This window comes from Vigna angularis, chromosome 3, assembly GCF_016808095.1.
Source record: "Vigna angularis cultivar LongXiaoDou No.4 chromosome 3, ASM1680809v1, whole genome shotgun sequence".
NCBI lineage: Eukaryota > Viridiplantae > Streptophyta > Magnoliopsida > Fabales > Fabaceae > Vigna > Vigna angularis.
Genome location: NC_068972.1, coordinates 7,425,607 through 7,450,002, shown reverse-complemented (window position 1 = coordinate 7,450,002; position 24,396 = coordinate 7,425,607). Strand labels below are relative to the sequence as shown.

General features: G+C 29.8%; 2 protein-coding genes across 3 annotated transcripts; one reads left to right on the top strand and one right to left on the bottom strand.

Annotated features, from left to right (window-relative positions):
- The first annotated feature begins 4,270 nt into the window (after nt 1-4,270).
- Nucleotides 4,271-7,778, top strand: LOC108326321 (trihelix transcription factor DF1). Of its 2 annotated transcripts, none has more exons than XM_052875023.1 (2): nt 4,271-4,723; nt 5,557-7,778. In XM_052875023.1, the coding sequence occupies exons 1-2, from the start codon at nt 4,443-4,445 to the stop codon at nt 7,166-7,168; spliced, it is 1,893 nt and encodes a 630-aa protein (XP_052730983.1). In that variant the 5' UTR covers nt 4,271-4,442; the 3' UTR covers nt 7,169-7,778. The 2 variants fall into 2 exon arrangements, with proteins under 2 accessions (XP_052730983.1, XP_052730984.1); XM_052875024.1 differs by having other exon boundaries at nt 4,589-4,723; nt 4,890-7,778.
- An 11,871-nt stretch (nt 7,779-19,649) lies between these two features.
- Nucleotides 19,650-23,947, bottom strand: LOC128195745 (uncharacterized). The gene is made up of 8 exons (XM_052874143.1): nt 23,356-23,947; nt 22,888-23,114; nt 22,706-22,810; nt 22,562-22,637; nt 22,375-22,470; nt 22,235-22,291; nt 19,865-19,874; nt 19,650-19,753 (listed from the first exon to the last, which is right to left on the bottom strand). The coding sequence occupies exons 2-8, from the start codon at nt 22,989-22,991 to the stop codon at nt 19,650-19,652; spliced, it is 552 nt and encodes a 183-aa protein (XP_052730103.1). The 5' UTR covers nt 22,992-23,114; nt 23,356-23,947.
- Between the last annotated feature and the right edge of the window lie 449 nt (nt 23,948-24,396).

Below are 24,396 nucleotides of genomic sequence, written 5' to 3'. Positions count from 1 at the left end.
TGCAAACAGATATCTTAATTATCAACACTAATTTTTTTATACCTAATTAAGGCTCATGTAATTATGAATTTGACTGTTATGGGTAAAAACCACTTTGCTTCATCTTATTCTAATCTTCTCTAAATGATTATAATTTCAAGGCAGCCTGGAACAGATTGTTCTAATACAGTAATCAAACTAATATGTAAATTGATTTTTGTGTGCTGGGTATTGTTTAATAATGGTAATCATTTTATTTAGATAAAATATTATCTATCCATGTGGTTTGATTTATGTTTAGTTTTCATTCTCTTAGTTTCAGTTTTTCTCATTTAATTTAATCCTTGCAGTTTTTCATCCCCAAAATTTTATCTAATTACAGAAAAAAATAATGTACATGGTTTTTTTAAAAAAATATCTAACAATGATTGGCGCACATTTCTTAACTTAAATAATTGGAAAACTATAAAAACTAAATATGAAAAAAATGTTACGGAAAACATATGAACAAAAAGAGAGTTTGGAAAATATTAAAAAGGAATGGACGGATTAAACCATTAAAAAATGTGAAGAATATGATGACAAAAATTACTCAAATGAATGAGTTAAAAATAAGTGTGTCACAGAGAAAATGAATAAAAAATCAGAATGAGTTAAAAAAGTTACCAAAGAAGTCATAAAAAAGAACATGGACAAGCCATACAAATAGCGAGCAAAATAATTCATGAAATGAATTAAAAACACTGCAAATAAATGAAATAAATAAAAAATGGACAAGAATACAAGTTAAAAAAAAAACATATATACATAAGTTGAAAAAAAAAACTAAAATGTGATAGCGTTAAGTTTTGAATACTATTTTTTATGATCGTTTGAGAAATAATTTATGAAAATAAATTGCGCAAACTAATTATCAATCATATATCATGACGCGCAGAATTTAAGTTCATAAATTTTAATTTATTGATTTGGAAAATATCGTGTCAACAACTGAAAAAAGTAACTAAGTTACATCAATAAATAAAGAATAAAATAGCTAAATTAAAGTTGATTCAAGATAAATTACTTGTCGCATTAAAAATTTGAAATAAGTTCTATTTTTCAAAGTTAAACTCAACATTAATATATATATATATATATATATATAAAGTTTGATTTTCATATTCAATATGGTTTTAAATACGAGTTTGAAAATTATAGCTTTAAAAATAAATAATGTTCAGTTATACGACAATGAATTCTGAACAACAGTTGACAATCGGTATATATGAACCAAAGTATAAAATATGAATAACTATTTTTGATTATCCTAAATTTTATCTATAGATGTTGATATTTTATTTTTGATGGAAAATAACAAATTATTTTCATTTTTTTATATATAAAAATCTGGTATATAGATATATCATCCTTGCGATTATTTGATGTGTTAGGTTAGGATGAATGTTATTATCAAAGTTGCGACTAAAATGTGTTTCTCTTGTCTAAGGAGTCCTTCTTTTCATATTCTTATGATTTATGTCTTCTTTTTGGCTGCCACGAAACTTTAGTAGATTCCTTGCCATCATCAATTAATGTTGCATATGCATGCACATTATAGAAGCATAATGCAGGTGGTTCAAAGATAAAATAAACACAAGGAATAATAAAAGTAGTAATAATTAATATTGCAAATCTTTCGTATTTACAGCGCACAATATATATAGAGTCGACAATACGAAACAAACCAGCTAACATATACGCATAAATTAACAAAATGCACATAAAATAAACATACAAAACGCTCTCTCTCTCCTTCACTCATTCACTTTTCAATCATATAACCATATTATATAATTTCATCATATACACCAATACTTTTTACACCGTGTCACCTTCATCATTTTTCATACATCTTTACCTACCTTACTTCTTCCACTCTTCAACATCAAGTGCTCACACACCCTTTTAAATTTCTGCCCTATTCTTTTACTTTATGTTTTCCCTTTTAAATTATACATTATTCATTGATGTCTTCGAATAAAACTATTAGACATAAATCATAATAATGCCGATAAATGGACTTATAAATAATTAATAATTTGGACCCCACTCTTGGGCATTATATCCATTCTCATCCATTCAATTATTGAGTTCTAATCATTTTTTGCTTCGCGGTTCTTCTTCTCCCTATGCATACGTATATCTCATTTCATCCAAATCAATTTTTAATCAAAAAATACATTTTTCATGGTTGTTGATAAAGCTTCGACGCATAAGACCCACATCGTTTGGTTTTTTCTTTTCTCACCCTCAATTAACCGGTAATATCTTTACTATTAGAGAGAGATAAGATTTAGCCTGTTTCTTTTTAAAAAATATTATCGTGTAGCTTTTTATATATCTAGAATAAACTAAACAATATTAATAATCTCCATTTTATAAATTCGTTAAGTTGGCGATTAAAATATTAATGGTATGGATCTAATTATGCATGTATTTATACTGTTTAAAAACTCCACGCAACTCGCTATATATATTTCTTATAATTTGATGTTTTATTGATATTTAATTATTTTTTTCTAAATGTAGAAACATTAGTACATTCGTATAGTTGGTGGTTAGTTTGATGTGAGAGTAAATGATGAAAATGGTGATTTTGATTGAAGTTGGAAATGTGAAAGCATAGTATTTTCTTTTCCGGTAAAATGCCAAATAAAATAATATTGGGTCATAAAGTCCACCACGTTGAAGCACGTTGTGGGGTCATTACAAGTTAATGGTGAAGTCTTAGATCCAAAAAATACAAAATATGAAAATAAAGCTCACTTTATCATCTTCTCCTCTTTTACATCTAATTTCTAATTGGACATTTATTCACATTGAAGGGAGAAAAAAGAGAGAAGAATTGACCGAGTAACTCTATATATATAGTTAGTGATAAGTATTGCACGTACAGTCACCTCATTGTACGCACCATTGTGGATGGTCCCTAATGCAAATTTTAATAATTGGTGAAACATGTGGAGTTACAAGATTTTTAATTATCCAAAACTTCATTCTATTTATTGTGTTAGGTTGTAGCTAACTGAATTTGTCACCGGTTACTTCCCTTCATAAATGGTCTTCGTCTTCGCAAAGAGACCTACTTCTACCATCTATCTACCCACGACTAATTAATTCATCTCTCACAAAAACTTCAATAATTCATCACCATCATCTAACTACGTCAAAATTAGTATTTAAATCACCCACACAAGTAAACCAAATAATTCAAATTCTTCACTACAACATGTTAAGTAATTTTTAATTAGTATTCTTAGAGCACTAGCTAACAACATCTAATTAGTATTTCTTAACTACAGATTTCATGTTCATTAAAATTCCAATGCCGTGAACAATATGTTTGAACAAAAGGAAAATCATACCCAAATGATTATATGATAAATTCCAAGTTAAATTATTTGAATTCTTTCCCATTTCGACTTTTAAGTGAACTTAGACTAACATGAAGTGAGATGATTATAAATTTAATCAAAATTGAGCAAAAGGCATTACTCTATTGATATAAATCATAAAATATTTTTAATTGATAGTTTTGTTTTTTAAGTGTAAATAATAGACATATATGTAATTGGAGTAAAAGCACCTAATGATAAGTACAAAAGTTGATTATACCGTTGTTAAAGGAAGGTTGGGATTGAGAGTTTATGAATGTGATTAATTAAAGGTCAATGATATTCTTGGCATGGACAAATATGTAATTTGAGAATTTGTTATGCCACTCAATTCCAAAAGCTCCCAATAAGCAAAGCTGACCTACATGGCCCAACTTATCATCTACATCGTCCCTATCTGCAGGCTGTTCCCACTACTACATGTATATATTTAATTTTTGTTCATAAATATATATCATATACGCATACAAAAAATATTAATATTAATGGTAATATAAATTAATAGTATTATCTTTTCCATTTTTATGATTATTATTTTCCCTTTAAAGGATCCATGTTATAATTTATCTCTTAGCTTTTCTTTTGCTTTTTCGAGCACTAACGTATGACACACATAAGAGAACCCAAAGCGACTACTCTAATATTGTGTTTCTTTTTTGAATCCAAGGGAACACCATAAAAATATAATAGAAATAAAAAATGAATGAAGATTCCACAGCCCTAATCATAAAAATTAAAATAAGAGGAACAATAATAATTATGCAGAGATACAGCAAGGAAAAGTTAAGAGAGCTTAATTAAAGGGTAATATTTGCATTTTTCTATGATGAAATTGACAGATCCCACCACCCAAAAATAAACAAATCTATTCACCCCCACAAAAGCATCCTTCCTCCATGCGCACAATAAAACCCCTGAGAGACTATACTATTCCCTTTGTTTTCTGATATATTCCCTTTTTTTTCTCAAGCTGTAATTGCTTAGCTAGCTAGCTAGGTAGGGACATCTCTCTCTCTATCTCTCTCTATGCAGCTTGGAGACAACACAGCCATGGAAACCTCCTCTGGTGAGGCTGTGGCGGCGCATGACGGTGGCGAGGTGATTATGATGGATGCAACTTCCGGTGAAGAGAAGGGAAAAGAGGGTGGCTTAGAAGAAGAAGAAGAAGGTGACAAGATCAACAGCTCATGTGCTGGAAACAGATGGCCCCGCCAAGAAACTTTGGCTCTCTTGAAGATAAGGTCGGATATGGATGCTGTATTTCGTGATTCAAGTCTTAAGGGTCCACTTTGGGAAGAAGTTGCAAGGTACATCCACACCCAAAAATAACTATATCAATATCTATCCTCTATATATAGATAGATATAACCAGACGTGTGATTTTAACTGAATTCATTATTCATGTATCTCTCTATTTTCTGGTTTGTTGTTTTTCCTTTTGGTGTATCAGCTTCTCTATCTTTGTCTTTGCAGCTTTTTTCTTCTCCCGTTTTGAAGAAACTATGTATGCTGGAAGCTAGCTAGCTTCTTCATGATCATGCATGGAGATTTTATGAACTCTTCATCAATTTCGAAACCAAAAAGTTTTTCAGACCCATTTCCTGTCGCTGTGTTTTTTTATATAAACCAATTGGGAGGGAGGGAGCGGGGGAAACATTATATTTTATATTTTTACTTTTATGTTTGCGTATAAGATAATAATTAATTAATCATCGTTGTTAAAATCCGCAGTATCAAGATCACCCACATGTCTGAAATTCTTCTAACTCAATCTTGTGTTATACACATATATAGCGAATCAATAGTCGTAATGAATCATGGTGAGAGTAAAACTTGTAAGTTTATGCAGGATTTGCTCTCGATCGAATTTTTTTGTTGAGTTTATCTTTTGTTTCAGCCTTTCAGTTTATATTTTCTGCGTCTTATTTATTGTTCAGTACTATTTTAGGAATCAACTACCCTCATGTTTTCATCAGTACGGCAAAGCCGTCTAAAAATTTACCCTTCTTTACGTGAAAGGAAGTGGCTTTATTTATTTTTTGTTTTCTTTTCACTATTTTCAACAGACATATGTATTTCATGGTAAAACTTGATCATTCTCTTTCTTTGTCTCCCTCCCTCTCTCTTTATATATGTTCAGGAAACTAGCAGAACTGGGTTACCACCGAAGCGCGAAGAAATGTAAGGAGAAATTCGAGAATGTGTACAAGTACCACAAAAGAACCAAAGAGAGTAGAAGCGGGAAACAGGAGGGGAAAACCTACAAGTTTTTTGATCAATTACAAGCACTTGAGAACCAATTCATAGTCTCTTACCCGTTAAAACCACAACCCACTTTGACAACAACAAACACGGTTGCATTATTACCTCCGCCAACAAGGCCTAGTGATACAACAACAATCTCTTATGTCACCACCACTGTTCCCTCCATAAACCCTACAGCAATATCTCCCACACCACCTCCACCACTACCACCTACCAATGCCACCACCACAACCACCATCACTTCTCCAACAGTACAAGCCAACCCTAGAAACCCTCCGCAACCCAACAACAATAACCATGACATCCCTTACTCTTTGCCTAACATGAACAACCTCTTCTCCACCACTTCAACCTCTTCTTCCACGGCCTCTGATGAAGACTTGGAAGAGAAATACCGGAAGAAGAGAAAGTGGAAGGACTACTTCAGGAGGCTCACAAGGCAAGTCCTGGCCAAGCAAGAAGAAATGCAAAAGAGGTTCCTGGAAGCCATAGACAAAAGGGAGAGAGAGCACGTGGCACAGCAAGAGGCTTGGAGGATCCTAGAAATGGCAAGGATCAATAGAGAACACGAACTTCTTGTCCAAGAAAGATCAACCGCAGCAGCCAAAAATGCAGCAGTTATTGCTTTTTTGCAACAGTTATCTGGTCAGAACCAGAACCCCTCAACACAAGCCGGTGCCAATTTCCTTCAAACACCGCCTTCACAACCACCACCTCCACCCCAAGTATCACAAGTGAAACCACCACCGCAACCACAGACACCATTGGTGATGTCAAATAATAACAATATTGAAATTCAGAAAATGAATAATGGTCACAGTACAGTTGCTGCAACTCCTACTACTGCTGCTACTGCTATTTGCGTTGTTTCTACCGCTCCTACTTCTTTGAATTCTTTATCTTCTTCTAGGTGGCCGAAAGCAGAAGTTCATGCCTTGATAAGGCTGAGGACGAGTCTTGAAACCAAGTACCAAGAAAATGGACCAAAGGCTCCACTATGGGAGGACATATCAGCAGGAATGTTGAGGCTCGGGTACAACAGGAGTGCGAAGAGATGCAAAGAGAAGTGGGAGAACATCAACAAGTACTTCAAGAAAGTGAAGGAAAGCAGCAAGCACAGGCGAGAGAATAGTAAGACATGTCCCTATTTTCAGGAACTGGATGCCATATACAAAGAAAAGAGCAAAAGTCAGAACCCCTTTGGCGTTTCATTCCTGAACATGAAGCCACATGAGATGATGGAGCCCTTGATGGTGCAACCGGAGCAGCAGTGGAGACCTCCCTCGCAATACGAGCAAGGTGGAGTGAAGGAGAACAGTGAAAGTGAATACGAAAGAAAAGAGAGAGAGGAGGAAGAGGAAGATGATGATGAAGAAGTAGAAGAGAATGAGAACGAAGAGGGAGATCTAGAGAGTGTGGAAGACGAAGGAGGGAGCCGTTATGAGATTGCGACAAATAAACTTTCTTCAGTGGACACAGTTGAATGAGACAAGATAAGGAAGTTTCTGATTGGATGGAGAGTTTAATTTTAATTTTTAATTTGAATTTGAATTTAATTTTTTTGGGGGTTTTAATTATTTAATTTGATTTAATTTGAAATTTCCAATTTGGGGTTAGGAGATGTCACTGAAAGGTTTTCATAGCAGATACACACTAAAGGGCAAGCCAGAAACACCTGCACCATAAAATTCAATTCTTTAATAATGACCCATCTAAAAGCATGGTGGTGCACAAGGTACCTATCTGACACACTTTCTGATCATGGGCCAGCTTAAAAGCAGATCATTGGAGTTGTGGGTCACATTCCGGCCGCCATGAACTGGGATCAGAGTTAAGATCGTTAACAACAGTTCACATGGGCCAGCAAAGCAGAAGAAGTTGTAGTGGGTGTACATGTTTTAGCGCTCTTGAATTTATAATGTGTAAAGTGTATATTGAAGATGACAGACAAACAGAGAGAGAGAGAGAGAGAAAGAAAGAGAGAGATAATGAGGTCCCATAACAGTTTAATAAAATAAAAAATGGTCACATGCAACTCTTGTAATTTTCCTTTACTTTCATTTTGTATCACGGAACCACTGTGTAGTTCTACTTTCACTTTCTTCTTCTTCCTCCTCCGTGTTTTAATCACTTCTGTGAAATAGTTTAATTTGCAGTAGGAGAACTTTCTTCATTTTTTTCACCATTCACTTTACAACCCATCTATTGCTGTAATGGACAAATTCTTGATTTTTATCAGAATGGAAAAGTGATTTAGTTAAAGAAGATAGGGCACATTAAGTTTTGGATTAGCTAGGTCAGCTGTCCATTCTTGCCAGTTAATGTTCAACACACCTATTACTACTTTTTATAACAGAAAAAAATTGCAATGAAAATAATAAATTATCAAATTAATTGAGGGTGTATTAAGAAATATATATTCTACCATATTCTCATAGAGACATTTTAAAAGCATTAAATATATCAGTGATGTTTTAGATTACTTAGAAAACAAGCAGTGAATTATTTGATATATAACAATATTTTTTAAAATGTTGACTTTCTATGTTGTAATAATGATTGAGGAGAATACGGTAATAAGGCTTTAGCTAGGGTTTGTAATAAATATATATAGTGAATATAAAAAGAAGTGATGAATGGTGAGAAAAAGTAAAAACACAACCACTCTCTTATCCTCTTGCCATCTTCATATAGCTAGTTGCTACAAGATGACAACTTTTCAAGAGGCAACCTGTTCAGGTAGCACAGAGAGGAATCTTATGACTCATGTGCTTTCCAAATTAATTAAGCTATTCAATTATAATATTCTTTTTCTAAGTTAGTCCGTGTTGACTTTTTGGTGTATCTATTTTATATGTTGGGATTCTCCAGATCAATAGTTTCATTATTGCACTCGTGCGGAGGTTCAAATTGCTATTCACCGTAAAACATAAGGAATAAACAGATAACTAAATTCACTCATTTATATTTTTCCTTCATTAACAAGACAAATTGAGTGTTTTTTCATACAACAAATATAGCTGTATATTTTTTATGGCATCGAAATGTGTGTGGAAAAAAGAACCACCAAAATCCAGTTACAATGGAAAAACATGTTCATCAATCAATTTTAGCAAAAGTTTTAGTTAGTTGTTTCCAAAACTCTATGTTTGGTCTTCCTCTATCTACATGTTGGTTCGGGTGGGGATATTGAAACTGTTTATCACCCATAATTGCAAGCAATTTTACTAGTAAAAAAAGTCCAAATTCAACTCCAATACATTATTGATGTACAATATTGACTCCGTCATAACATATTTTATTGGTTGTGCTAACTAAAAACTTTACTTAAATTCAGCATCACCAACGTGTCATAATTCAGGTGCATTTCATCAACATAAGATGAGTAATGTGATGGTCATACTCCAATCCCTTGTACATTTGTTTGTAATCAAGATGTTTTGAAGAATGGAACGAAGAAAACGAAGAAGAAATGGAATAGAAAAAGATTATTTTAAGGAAAAGAGAACGAGAAAAGATATAAAAGAAAATTAACATAATTTTTTTATCAAACAAATATTAATTGTTAGTATTTTGTTATAATTATTTTAAGTAAAAGAGAACGAGGGTAGAAATAAAAGAGAATTAAGATAATTTTTTTATCAACAAATATTAATGGTTAATATTTTGTTATAAGATAATTTGAATTCACGATTCATCTTCTAAGTATAAATGAGGAGAGTTCAATCCAATATTTAATTGTAAAATATTATTAACATTTAACATTTTCCATTCTCAATAATTTCTTTTGAAGCTCCACCACTTCCTATACCCATTAATATGACAGAATGGATTGTAACATGTTGGTCAATCCCACTCATCACAGGTTTGAGCTGGATTGTGTTTGAAAAAAATGTAATTTTTTATGTGGGCTAGTTTTTAATCCGACCGCCTAGAACCCGACTCATCGGGTTGAACTCGTGGTGAGCCGGATTGACTCACCTACCCACTCAATTTAATTCAATTATTTATTATTTTGTGTTTTAATATTAATAGTTAGTATTTTTTTATTATATTGTAGATGGTGATAAAGAAGAAGATGTCAAGAGAAAAAAATAATATAGATTTATCTATTCAATACTCTAATATTATAAATGGACAAGTCATGCAAAAATTATCAATATTAAAAATTTAGTTGTTCTTGTACATGTTTTTGGATTACGCTTGGATTTGTATGATACTTTTTTTTGAATTATTTTTGGAGTTTAACATCATTTAGTGTGACGTTTATTTAGATTTGAATTAAAAAAATTGTAATTAAATAAATCAATGAGCACACCCTTTTAATCCACCAACCCGTGATGGATCGGGTCAGGTTCGAATTTTTTCAGTTTACTAATAAGTAAGTCGGATTGGATTACCTCACTAAGTGACTAACTCTAAATATTACTATTGATGCATTCATGTTGCTCTCAGAAAAGATTGTTGATTTGGACAAATACGGCCTTTTATGGACATGTAATTGAGGATGCTTCAACATACTTCCTAGCAAAAGAGGTGATGTGTTTGAAAGAAAAAAAATAGTTTTTATTATAAAGATAGAGAATAATGTTAAATTTTAACGTTGATGGATGGTTTTATCCATTTGTCTATTTATCAAATTTATTTATTTTTATTATGATATTGACAAATAGCTGGTCAATGGTTTTATCCATTTGTATGCTTACAATCTTTAAGAAATAATTAGTAATATATATATATATATATATATATATAATACTATTTTATTAATTTTAATTAGTTCTTATAATTTTAGAGATTGAATTAACAATTCACTTATAATATGGTTGATATGAAGTGTTTATGAAATAATTCCTCATAACTTTCATCCCTTTCATTAAGTACTATAATTTTTTTAATTATTGACAAATTAACAATATTTTACAAGCAAACCTTTAATACAATATTAGCAAAGTTTGAATATGCAGTGTTAATTGTGTGCTATCATTATGATTTTCTAATGTGTATCCAGAAAAGATAAGAACAAAAAATAAGTGCATTTCTTTTAAAAATTTCAATTGACAGTGATAGTTTGAAGGCATTATTTTCCACTCTTGTACTAAGTAGTTATGTACAAGATATATGTGCTTTTTAAATAGAAGATGACATGGTGGTATTTGGAGTTGGCCTTGGTGGTGGACGAGATTTGTCTGAGAAGAAGGACTAGTTACAAATCTAGTAAATATTTTGGGTTATGTTACCACTGACAGATTTATTAATTTGCTGCGATTGGCATTAATTTAATTTTTCTTACTTTCTTTAAGTTGCTAGCAATTTATTGCTCTCCAATATGACTTTTTAAGCCAGAAGGGAGATATATGTAGGAAAATATCTTGGGTGAGTTATAATTCAAGAAGTATATAAGTCTACATCTATTCCGAATATGGTAAGAATTTTACATGTAATTTTGAGTGTTAGAATAAATAAAACGAGTAATATATATTTTTTTCATTGGATTTTTTTTTGTTAACAATGATGGTTTATTTTAATAAAATTTTTGTTTTTCATTTGGATATTTTGAATCACTAGTACAAAAACATCGTCCAAGGTCGAATATTTTTTTATTTTTCATGTCGAATTTGAGAACGATGTCATATCGGAAGAGTCGACTTTTAACGTTTTATCAATATATGACGTTAATCAATTTCTTTTTAATTAATTGTAATATTTTTTTACAACTCTACAAGACCTGAACAATAGAACTATGAACGGTGATATAGGATCAACAACAAATAACAATAACAAACAACAAACAAGTTCAATAAAAAAAGTTCTTCAAAATGAAAACGAAAATTAACCTTCAAAAGATGGGTTCATCGGAATAAAGTGTTGTCACCAGTGAGAGAGAAATCAGAATGCGCCTATAAAGAAAAAAAACACGGAAATAATCAATGAAAACAAATGAAAATCATATCTAAAGTAGTTAATTAACATACATTTGTATCAAATGAAATAAAGATTACATCTGATGGTCGTCCAACTTCGTTTGAGAAAAGTTTGAGCAGAAAATAGGATCTCACGCACTAAGATAAAGTGAATGAATTTTCAATCTCCCGGTCAAATTTTTATTGTCAAATTTTTATTGAATTCACTAACCTTTTGAGGTCTAACGCTGAGGCATTCGACGTTTTATATCCTTTTACGTCGAATTATAATTCTAAACGACGTTTAATAATTGCATTTATTTACAAAATTGTCATCGGTCATTTTTAGTATTGGTTATTGAATGGTTAGACATTGAACGCATAACGTTATACGTTTTTTTTGCAGTGAAGAAAGATTTTAAAGCGTGTTATTATTTTAAATGGTTTGATGAAGATAAGGAGAAGGAAAAGGAAAAGAATACTATTATTTGTAGACAAAAAGAGAAAGATTTATAATCTCGAAAAATTCTTTATCATTTCTACGAAATGTCACAAAAGTATAAACGTTAATTATTTAAGCAACATAAAAAAATGTATTGATGCACCTTATTGAATTTAAAAACAAAATTGAAAAATTTAAAACAAATGCTAAATTTATATACTCCCACTATCCCACTAAAGTGAAAATGATCCAAATAATTAAATCTTAAAAAGATTATGTATTATTCATATTATACTTATACTTAATCAATACAAAACTTCTTCTTACATAAAAATCAAAATCATTCAAATAATAATCACACACAAAAAAAGGTTCATTTATCTTTCCTAAATTCTTAAAGGTATTAGTATTCTCTACCAAGACCATTTTTGTTTTAGGAAGATTTTGGTTAGTGTTGAGAATAATATGGGGGATAGATTTCAGAATAACTGGAAAGGCAATTAAGGCAGAGAAAAATTAAAGCAGGGGAATTTTAAGCTGAACAGACAGAGAAAAACAGTCGCAAGTGATATGTCAAGTTGCAAATAAATTAAAATATCTATTAAACCATGTTATAGTGTTCACGACTTTGCTAAAATAAATCGAAATGACTGCTATAACATAACTATTAATGATATGTGATGTTTTTTGATGGTATAAAAAATGTCAAGTTACATACACCTGATAATATTAAAATATAGGCAACGCACCAACCGATATAATATTAAAAGACATACATATCTTATATATATGATTATAAAAGACATGTAAAAGCAAGTGTCGTTTTCAAATAATGAAGACATACTTTATTAAACATAATCCTTGCTTACTTATATAGATCCCAAAGCCTTGATTTGCTTTAGTGGCCAAACCCCCTAAAGTGTGTTCATATTCTCTTTTTATTAAGCTTTGAAATTGTGGCATTAAGTTGATAAAACGACGAATATTTGAGTTTGAAAAATATTGGTTAGTGAGTAATGATGATAGGTAAAGTTAATGACAGGGACACGCGTCTTTTCTCTAGTTTTGTCAAGTGATTACCATATTCTGCCAAGGATAAACCTAGACTCATACCTCATTTTGGTCTCTTCAACTTGGAGCTCATCATTCAATGTTCTTGTTGGACCACAATATCCTAATAAACAACTACACTCTCTCTGCAAGAGCATCTCATCTTCCCTTTGATGCTTCTTTCTTCAATCTTGTCCAGTTTCTAAATTATTAACTATTAATTTTATATTTATTTATGTCACTATCATACTGTTGCGCGTGCTTATCAATATTTTTATACTCTCTTCGTTATCACAATATTACATTGCTTCTTCTTTTTTCACAACATTGGTTTTCAGGAAAATGATGCCGCCTTGCTGCTTGTCATCAAAACTGTGGCTGAAGATTGTTCAGTAATTCCGCAACAGTTTTACAATTTTCAGAAGCTGTTTTATTTTTTACAAGTCAAAGCCTATGTATCTGGGTTGATCACATGCACGAGTTACGTTACAAATGTAGGGCAATAGTAGTCGTTTTACATGTTCATTACCAAATAAAACTACAAAACCATGTAGTTTTTTTCTTTTTTTTTTCTGTGTTTATATGTATATAGATGGAGAGGGCAGAGAGATATAGCAATTGCTAATAGCTAAATAATTAAAATTAAACAATTTCTTTGTTTAGATTCATTTGTTCATTAACTTTTATAAATTGTTCGAATCAAAATGTGATTAATAATTTTGTAAAATATAAACATTATAGAAAAGTGATTCTTTTTTAAAGAAAATTAATTGGGTTCACCTCAGATATCTTTAATCCTAACCAATTCAAAATTGAGTTTTAATTTTTTAGCCACTGTTAAAATCTATTCTCAGTCCCTCAATAAGATGGAAAGAAAGTTAGTTAAACTTAACTCGTGTTGCTTAATGCCATAGACTTCTGAAAAATAATCTAAACTTTGGCAAACTTTTCTTTTCAAATCTTTATTTTTTTTATGGCCAATATACCTCAACTTGAGAGCCAACAATGGATAACGATGGGTTATCCTCAATTTCTTTTTACTAATTTTATAGATTTGAAGCTTTTATAGTAAAAAAAAAACATGTAATTCGCAATTTATTAATTCACATAATTATGTAAGTTAAATATTGTTAGTTTATATGTAAGAATACTTTATATACAACAAAACTTAATATATTGATAAGAATTTAAAATATGTCAGAAGTCTTATCGAATAAAAATAAGTAAAACGATCTATATATATATATATATATATATATATATATATATATATATATATATATATATATATATATATATATATATATATATATAGAGAGAGAGAGAGAGAGAAAGATAAAAAAATATATAATTTTAAATATGAAAGACAACGAATCATTCATTACTTATACTTGACTCGTCTAAGAAAATGTCTCGTTACTTATTTCATTATCCATTGATATCTATAAAAAAATCTGTGAATTTTTTTATATTTTCAAATACCCATATGTATATAATTTTAAATAAAATTATTAAAATTAAAATTTTAATATAGAAAATTAAATAGAAAGTTATTTTTAAAGTATAATCCAAATCAAATTATTAAAATGTTAATGCAATATAAATTTGATTAAGTTGTATCCAGATATAAATTTTAAAAATAATTATTTTTAAATAGTTTTAATTTTATAGGTCTAATAAAAAATAAAAATATAAAAATGAAAATTTAGTGAACTGTTTAATAATACTATTTTTCATTAATAGCTTTATTTTAATCACTAGACAATTCTCACTAACTAAAAGTGTTTTGATTTATTTATTTAAAAAAGATTATCCAAAGTGCAAATAATGATAGAGTGGGATTAAAATAGGAGATAGGTGTGGAGTATAGAGTCCACGTGGCTCAAAACTTATTGGGGGCTGTTTGCATTGGGATTATAAATGACAAAAGAATGACGTGCGAATTTATAGGTAAAGTTTGTAATAAATTGAAGATAATTATTTTTTATAAATATCCGTGAGTAAAATTATAAATGTGATTCATAAGTATATGGAGATCCTAGTATGCATGTTTGGTGGCTCCTAATTAATAGTATCTGGTAAGACTCTGAAATCCAAAGTGTACTCAACATTAACATCCTCTTTTCCTTCTTTTCCCACCCAGCTTTTCAGAACCAATCACACACATTCATTTATTTCGTTCAACTTTTCTCAACATAACCACCATCTCTAAACTTAATCATTATACTGCATAAATTTAAACTCAACTAACCAAATTCAAACATCAAAACAAAATCCTATTTTTGAATTTTCAACAGTTAAAAAATAAAATTTAAGTATAACTCAATTCATAAGTCTAACTCAATTAAAAAATCAGCTTCAAAAATATATATACATTCACTTACATATACAAAAATAGTTTTATCTGTAGTTAATATAAAACTTTTAATGTTTTCATCTTTTGACGAAAGAATTAGGGTTAAAAGCTTTATAGTTTTCAATTTTAAAAAAAAAACTCTTAAATAATAATCGATTTTAGTGACTAAAAGTAATCAGTAATTTAGATACCAATTTATAAATTAAAAATTATTAACAATTAAAATAGTTTCTATTATGAATAAAAAATTATTAAACATTTCTTAATTAGTAATTAAAATAATTTATATTATGAATTGATATCTAAATGATGACTAACATTAACTATGACAATTAAAATAATTGGTTTCTAAACATGATTTTGATCGCTAAAATTATTCATTATTTAATAATTTTTTTCTAGTATTTCTTTTCAAACATTTTTGTATACATATAAAAATTTATATATAAATATATCTTTTTAATTATAATATATTTGTTCCCTTGAAATTTTTATACATTAATAGATAAAGTTTTAGCATCTTCATTGATTCAATAAAATAAAAATTTTGTTAAGATAGATTTTAATTTATAATTTTGATTTCATGTTTATTATGGTTATCTTAAGGACATATTGGTTGAAGTAGGATTTTTTTTTTATCGAACAAAACTTTTTGTACAAGCTTTTTTTTTTTATCATCTATCATATAGTTTCATCGAAATCATGCATAGTTACTAATGTAAAATGTTTATCTTCAATATTTAAAATTTCAAACAATAAATTTTAAATATTAATGGTATATAATAAGATATTTAAATATAACAAAATTTTGACATGGATTAAACAGGTTGGGAAAATCATCATTTTGAATTTTTTTCTCTAAAATTGATGATAAAACATAAAAATGAATTAAGGGAAAATGAATTTATATAAGAGATAAAAAATTATTTTATTTGAAAATGTAATCGATGAAAGACAGGTTATAGGAAATGAGAAAAAAAAAGTTTAAGTGAGAGATACAATTGTTTTGAGGGAGAAGGAATGGAAAAGTAAAGCACTGTTTTACACATCTCTCGCGGTAGATGAAGTTTTGAAACTTCCGTACTTATTGTCCAAATTTCACTCAACTGGATTGTAGGAAAGTGCTTTAATTATATAATTGTATAAAAAGTAATAAATTATGCATTTAATTAAATTATTTATATTAATCTAAATAGATTATAGTGTGAATAAAGAATTGTAGATTATGAGTTAACATAAATAGATGACTGAGGATATGATGTAACTTATCCTTCTCCCTTAATGCACAATATTCTTAATTTGGGGGTATAATGCAAAATATTTTATATTTTATATTTTATTTGAGTTGAATTAATTTTTTTCCTATTGTATTTTTAGTGGTTAGTTAAAAAATTACAATTTTTTATTATTATTGTTTATATGATTCATACTGTTGGTGATGATCATGTATCCGGCAAATGCACATGCCAAAGTTATAAAATTGGGTAGTAATCAGATTCCAATTCCTTTCTCTCTTTATATATCATAGCATTGTTTTTTAAGTTTATAAATCTTTATCTGTAGCCATTTTCTTTTGTCGTTTCTCATTCTTCTCATCTACTCTTATATATTCCATAAAAGGAATTTCTCACTCTTATTCACAAAATATAAATTTAACTTAAATATTACTTTTATTCAACTATTGAAATATCTCTTCAAAGTCTGCTGTCACTTTAAAAAAATTAAGGTTAATATATATTTGAATTTGATGAATTTTACTTTTGCAAACTCTGTGAAGAATAGACTAACCATTTGTTGCTTAGAAGTTACAACAATATGACTACAGCCGTCACTTCAAAGAGTAATTACATCTCGTTCTCAATCATTGAGCTCATCTTTTCATCTTCGAGTGAACGTGTATTAATATGCAGACACATCGATAAAAAAGTTCAAAACTCAGGTATCATTATTTTTTTTCGTGAGCCTAACACGTCTTTTTTTTTTTTTTAAATATTATCAATTTATATTTCTATTTTTTCTTTTATATTTTCTTATTGTAAAAATTAAGAAAACGCACGTGCCTATACATATTTTTATCACAACACAAAAATAAAAGGTTGAACAAATTTTAAAAGAGAAATAATATTAAATTAAATTAAATTAAACTTTTCGTATAGAGTAATTATGAAATGAAAAATTTATATAATTTTATTGTAAATAGTTATTTTTTTAATTATATAGGCAGTTTTTTTTTTCAAATTGGGGACAAATTAATTAAATTTAAAAAGGCTTATTTGTTAACTCACTAAGAATTTATATATAATAAAGGAGTTGTAAAACGGGTAATCCAGTTCGACCCACCATAAATTGGTCATTTAGTGAGTTAATCCAATCTAACTCACGTATCAAAAAGCTGAAAAAATTTAAACCTAACTCGACCCATGACGGGTTGGTGGGTTAAATGGGTTTGCTCACTGGTTTACTTAATTATAAGTTTATTTTAAATAAAAAACTTATAATTTTTTTTAATTCAAATCTAAATAAATTTCATGTAACTTCAAAGATAATTCAAAATAAATCCAAATGTAATAAAAAAAAAAGACAAAAAATGAACAAATAAATTTTTAATATTAATAATATTTGTATCACTTGTTCATCTATAATATTCGAGTATAGATAAATATATAATATTTTTCTCTCTTGAAACATCTTTTTTATCTCATTTTCAATATAATAAAAGAAATGCTAACTAATAATATTGAAACATAAAATAATAAATAAATAATTAAATTAAATTAGATGGAATGGTGAGCTAACCAGACTCACTTTGGATTCAATCCGAATGAGCCAGGTTGAAAACTAACCCGTATAAAAAATTACATTTTTTTCAAACTCAACCCAACTCAAACCTGTGGTAGGCCGGATTGATTCACGGATTATAACGCATTTTAACGACACTAATATTAAAATAACAGTCAGAAAAAATTCCTTTATCAACGTTGCATTAAATTTAAAAAACAAATATTTAGAATAGAATAGTATAAATTTATATAAGAAAACAGTTAAAAGAAAAAAATCCATACACATCCATCTTTAGTTTTTTTTGTTTTCCTTCACCTTTAGTATCGCGTCAAAAATTAATTACACCAATAATTTATCTTTCTCATGGTAAAACAATAGCGACAAAACTTTTAATAAATTAGAATATTGTGTTTTGATTGATTCATCTGTTCTGAAATTGAATTTAACTAAATATTCCATTATTGGAAACAGTAACTATATAACTTACAGTAAATTGGAATATTTTGTTTTGTTTTGTTATCTGTTTTGATTATTTTGAACTTGTAGATCTTTAGTAATTATTGTGTATGTATCCACATCAAAAGTATTTTTTTTACGTAAAATTTATTTTCTATAAGACTTTATATTGGGGCCAAATTTATACTCTTTTCTCCATTGGATGGTAATTAGTATGTGAAAAATAATCTTCATATTTACAAAGTATTTTTTAATTCCAATTTTCTTATATTGATTAAGAGTTGAAGTAAAAAATATAAATATATTTTTTCTTTTAATTCACCGATATGTTTTTCAAGAACTTTAGGCTTCAAAATAGTGGTAATTGATCTTATAAACATATATTTAAGATAAAAAAAGTCAATCTCAATTCTAAGAATGAAAACTCTAAAAACAATTTTTTTTTCAAGAGAATTAGTTCCAAAAATCTACCTCTTATCCTTAAGTGGAAGAAATAAAAAAAATGAATACTTATTCTACTACCATAAATCTTTCTCTTTCAATATTCTAAGGCCGTTATTAGAATAAAACTGTGAGAAATTTCGGATTATAAGGTGGAATACTTCTAATATGATGGTTAACACTAACAACATTATTTTAAAAAATATGAGGTTAGAACAATCTAATTTACACTTTTTACAATCCACAATATTTTTAACATATATAATATTTTTACTCAATATATTGATTATAAGAAAAAAAAACTATTATTAATGAGAATATATTAATTAAAACTGTTTTTTTACAAAATTTTAAAATTTACTAGTAGACATACTCACCACTTATTACAGAAATCGATATAGTATGTGTAAAATTTATAACATTGATTTTATTAAAATAGGTGTAGAGAATGTTATATTTTTTTTTCTATTTTCATAATATTACTATTTTTCATTATTTTTGTCATCTTTAGATTTCTTCGTTCTTTCTTTATTTCCGAGTCACAAGTCAGTTTCCACAAGTTTTAAGTTCGCAAGTCTTTCATCTATGAGTTTCTCTTCAAATCTCTCCGCCGCGAGTCCCGCCGTTACCACCCCTTCACTTCCTGCAAGCCAGATTCACTTCCACTAAAATCATTTTATACCTTTTTTTTTTTCATATTATAATTGTAGTTTTAGTAGTTATAATAGTATTAGTTAGAATTTAGAATTCATACGTTGACTACACTGGAATTTCGAAAGAAACATAATAGAGTTTTATAATAACTTGATTAGATAAAATAAAAAAAAAAACACGATGAAAAAGTTTGCTGTAAACTAAGAATTTGAAGATTGTCATATTTATAATGAATTGATTAGATAAAAAAATTACATGAATAAATTTCGAACATACAAGACTATAATATTTATTGTATATTTTATGAAATGCATGAGTATCAAAATAATAAAATGAAGATGAACTATTTACCTAATGATAACTCGAGTGATATAATAACCAATCTATGATAATATAACTTCTTATATAGGTGACTCATCATCTTAAAATAAAGAGGAAGGATCAACAAAATTTGTTTACCATGTCATATCTTAATATAATAAATATTCCATCAACATATTACATATTTCATATAGTTCAATACTCACACTATAGTCATATTAAAAAACATCAAGTCCTCAAAAACTACCTCCCACAACCACACATTGTGTATCTCATCTCATTCCATCACATCCATTAAAACATAGTCACATTTCATGAAATAAAAACATTTAAATCATGAAATTAAACCTTATGCTATGATTATATACCACATTTAAGAACAAATTAAAACTTTTTCTAAAAATAAAACAAACTCCACGTTGAATGATGTTCTACAATAAAATTCACATGTTTGAAATACTTTATTCTTAACTGAAAAATTGCAGAGTCGAAATTCTTGCTCACGACACCTTGCTTCAGCGAAATCTTCTTCGGTCAAACAATTTTTAGGAAGTAAAAGAATAAACAATTAAAACCTATATTTTTATTTAACATGTAACTAGAAATTATATAATGTTGCATTTGTTTAAAAACCAGTGAAAATACATGTACTACATATATATGTGTTCATTTTTTTAACAACAAAAAATAAATAAAAAATGTAATTATAAAATAAATATCAATAATTTTTCCAATTTGATTGTAAGCAATTTTGATTTATTTTATAAGTAATTTTTATTATAAATAGTTAAAAGTATAATTTGAGAGTGTGGTGAGATTAGTGAAGGAGGCATCCGACAAAGGAATAGGGTCCGTAGAGTTTTGTGCATGCAAGTATATGAATGAAGAAGGTACTGCAACAGGAGCGTTTATGTCTCAAACTGTTGCTGTGTAACAGAATAATTATTCCCATCCGTAGAGGTAAATGCAGGCCAATCAATACTGTGGGACACATCTTTACACCCAAATGCTCACCATTTTCATCAAAATGGACAAAATTGTAGGCCATACATAAGTCAAATACATATGCTATGCACCATCACCCAAATCCACAATTTCTAACTCTCTCTCTCTATATATAACTTCACTTTTCAAATCTATTATCTCTTCAGGATTTTCTTCATTTCAGCTAATGCTGTCAGTAGCAGCTATTCCTTCTTAGGTCTACCATTCTTTTTCACAGAATTAATATGAGACTGCAGGGTGTAATTTAGATCTGCAATCATCAAGTTAAAGATCAAAATTAATAAAACCATATAGTGATTAAGCATAATTACCATTCAAAAAAAAATCATTAAAGCATATAATTGGAGATGGGATTTCTGCAGGCTCCAAGTTTCAATTTCTGCGGGAGAAGGATTATTAATGCATGTCTTTGAGTCGGAAAAAAGTTTGGTTTTTTCTTTAAAATAAATTGAATTTAATTTTCACACACAAAAAAAAAAAGGAAGTAGCTCTTATAATATATTCACATTACTAACACTAGTGCAGCGAGGGGCTTTTACCGCGGTTGATTTTCACTATACGTCGCGGTTCTCGAACCGCGGCATATTCAGCCGCGGTAGTAAGTCAGACACTTTATGCCGCGGTTCTAACCGCGCTATATAGGCTGCGGAATATGCCGCGGTTGTCTAGGGAACCGCTGCCTAAATTCATTTTTTTTAAAAAAAAAAATTAAAAAAAAAATTAAAAAATGCACTATATGCCGCGGTTCAACCGCGGCATATAGGCCGACGAGTATGCCGCGGTTAGTGTCAAAACCGCGGCCATATGTCTCGTTTTTAAAAAAAAAAAGAAGCACTATATGCCGCGGTTGTGGTTAGAACCGCGACATATTCCCCTTATATGCCGCGGTTGTGGTTAGAACCGCGGCATATTCCCCTGCAATTTTTTAAAATTGCAGGTCTGTTTTTGTGATATCCACTACCACAAAAACAGACCTGCATATAAAAACATTTACAGAAATTCAATTTCAACATAACAAACACATGTTCAAATGTATTTCAACATCAAATAAAGTAGAGAGTCTAAGAAAATTCTATCTAATCAAATGCATTGTTTAAATCTAAATCTAAGAGCTATTGTATAATCTAACTATATACTTCGCAACAGCGTTCCTAATGAATAGTAGTGACTTCTCAGGAACTGGTGTAGTAGTCTTGAATCTCTGCAAAAGACAATTCATTTTAATTAGTGTATATGGATTCAACATTTGTTAAAAAATCAAAATTTGTTAAAGTTAAATATTACCGTTTCCCAGCTTGTTGTGATGTGAGAACGAACAATATGGGTCATCCAATACATTACATAGTATCCACACTCATATGACCCATTTTGTCTGTTACACTACAATATATCATCACAGTTGATAATAGTTAGTGAATAACATTTGTTATAAAACAATTATAACAAAGTATGACTTTAGCATATGTCAAACCTTGAGAGAAATCCAAGCAATCTTTCTACTCTTAACAATTGATCTCCCGTCCATCATCATACTTGCTGGAATAGAACTGTATATAAAACAATGTTTTAGCATTCAGTTATATAACAAAGAAAGTCCAAACATTGAGGTTCTTACCAATCAATTGCTTGTCTGAGTTGTGTGGGAGGAGGCCTGTGCAATGAGCAGAACCACAAAGCATAGTTGTCTTGTACAGACATAACAAGAAGTTGCCAATGGCGCCTGAAATTCATAATAACGTAACTATTAAATATTAAAATCACATATGGAACATTATTATGTTAACAAAGTTCACTTACCCGGATATATAAGGCAAAAAGTATATTTTCTTGCCCCTTCGAAAACTGCTTATCATTCTCATGTTGATATGATCAAAATCATTCTCATGTTCACACAAGGACATCTAAACTTCACTTCATCATCAGTTCTCCCCTCATTACGTTGTGCAAATTGTATAAATTCCTCTACACCTCTCTCGTACTCAGCACTAATACGTGGTAAATTAATCCAATTTCGATCCATATTCCTAAATATTACATAAATAATATTTTAAGGTTTATAAATAATACAAGAACTACAACACACATTACCAAAACTATAGCAAAAACCATATCATACATTACCAAAACTATAACAATTTCATGCACTATCAAAATTAAAGCAAAAATTATACCAAAACTATAGAAACTTCATACATTACCAAAACTATAGCATTATGCAAAAATTAATGAAGCAATCACGTTAAAAATGCAAATGGACATAAATACCTGGAAGAGGAACGGCGGCGGAGAGGGTGAAAAACGCAACACAACGGCGGCGGAGAGGGTGAAAAACGCCAGGAAATCACGATTTTGAACGGCTAAAACTCGTTTTTATCGTCAAAAACGAATAATGACCGAACAATTTTGAGTTTAAACGGTTAAAAACGCAAAATCTGAGATGAAGGGTGGTTCGGAGGAAGAAGAAACGCGAAAACAGAGAGAACGCGCGAGGAAGACGATGCACTGTTCCAAGTTTTGTTTTTTAACTCTGAACGGGGGAATCTACCGCGGTTCACTACTTAACCGCGGTATAAAAGGGTTATATGCCGCGGTTTAACCCCCAACCGCGACATATACTAATTTAAAAAATTATCAGAAATGGCATTTTTGAAATTATATTCAAACTATATGCCGCGGTTCAGCGGGCAACCGCGGCATATACCTCGAAATATTTCAAATGAACATTAAATTAATTTCATATAGGAGAATATGCCGCGGTTCCCCAGAGAACCGCGGCATATACCCCTAAAACGTGTTCAACACAACTGTCTCCCCAACTGCCTTTCAGAGAATTTCAGAAGTTACAGGGGGTATATGCCGCGGTTCTCTGGGGAACCGCGGCATATACCCCCTGTAACTTCTGAAATTCTCTGACTGGCAGAGAAGTTGAGACGTTACAGGGGTATATGCCGCGGTTCCCCAGAGAACCGCGGCATATACCCCCTGCAACTTTTCAAATTCTCTGACCCAGTCAGCACCTGCAATAAATTGGCAGGGTATATGCCGCGGTTGTGCAGAGAACCGCGGCATATACTCTGTTATTTAATTTTTTATTCATACGTGGCGTCAAAGGCTATGGTTGACTGGGGTATATGCCGCGGTTCCCAGTAGAACCGCGGCATATATGTTCGTTTTATTTACAAAACTGCCACCGCGCACCATTATGCTGCGGTTTTCGTTGAACCGTGGCATAATGTGCGCTGTAAAAATTTTTACAGTGTAAACTTAAATTAGTCAAGGTTCAATGACTTTTATTCATTAAAATTA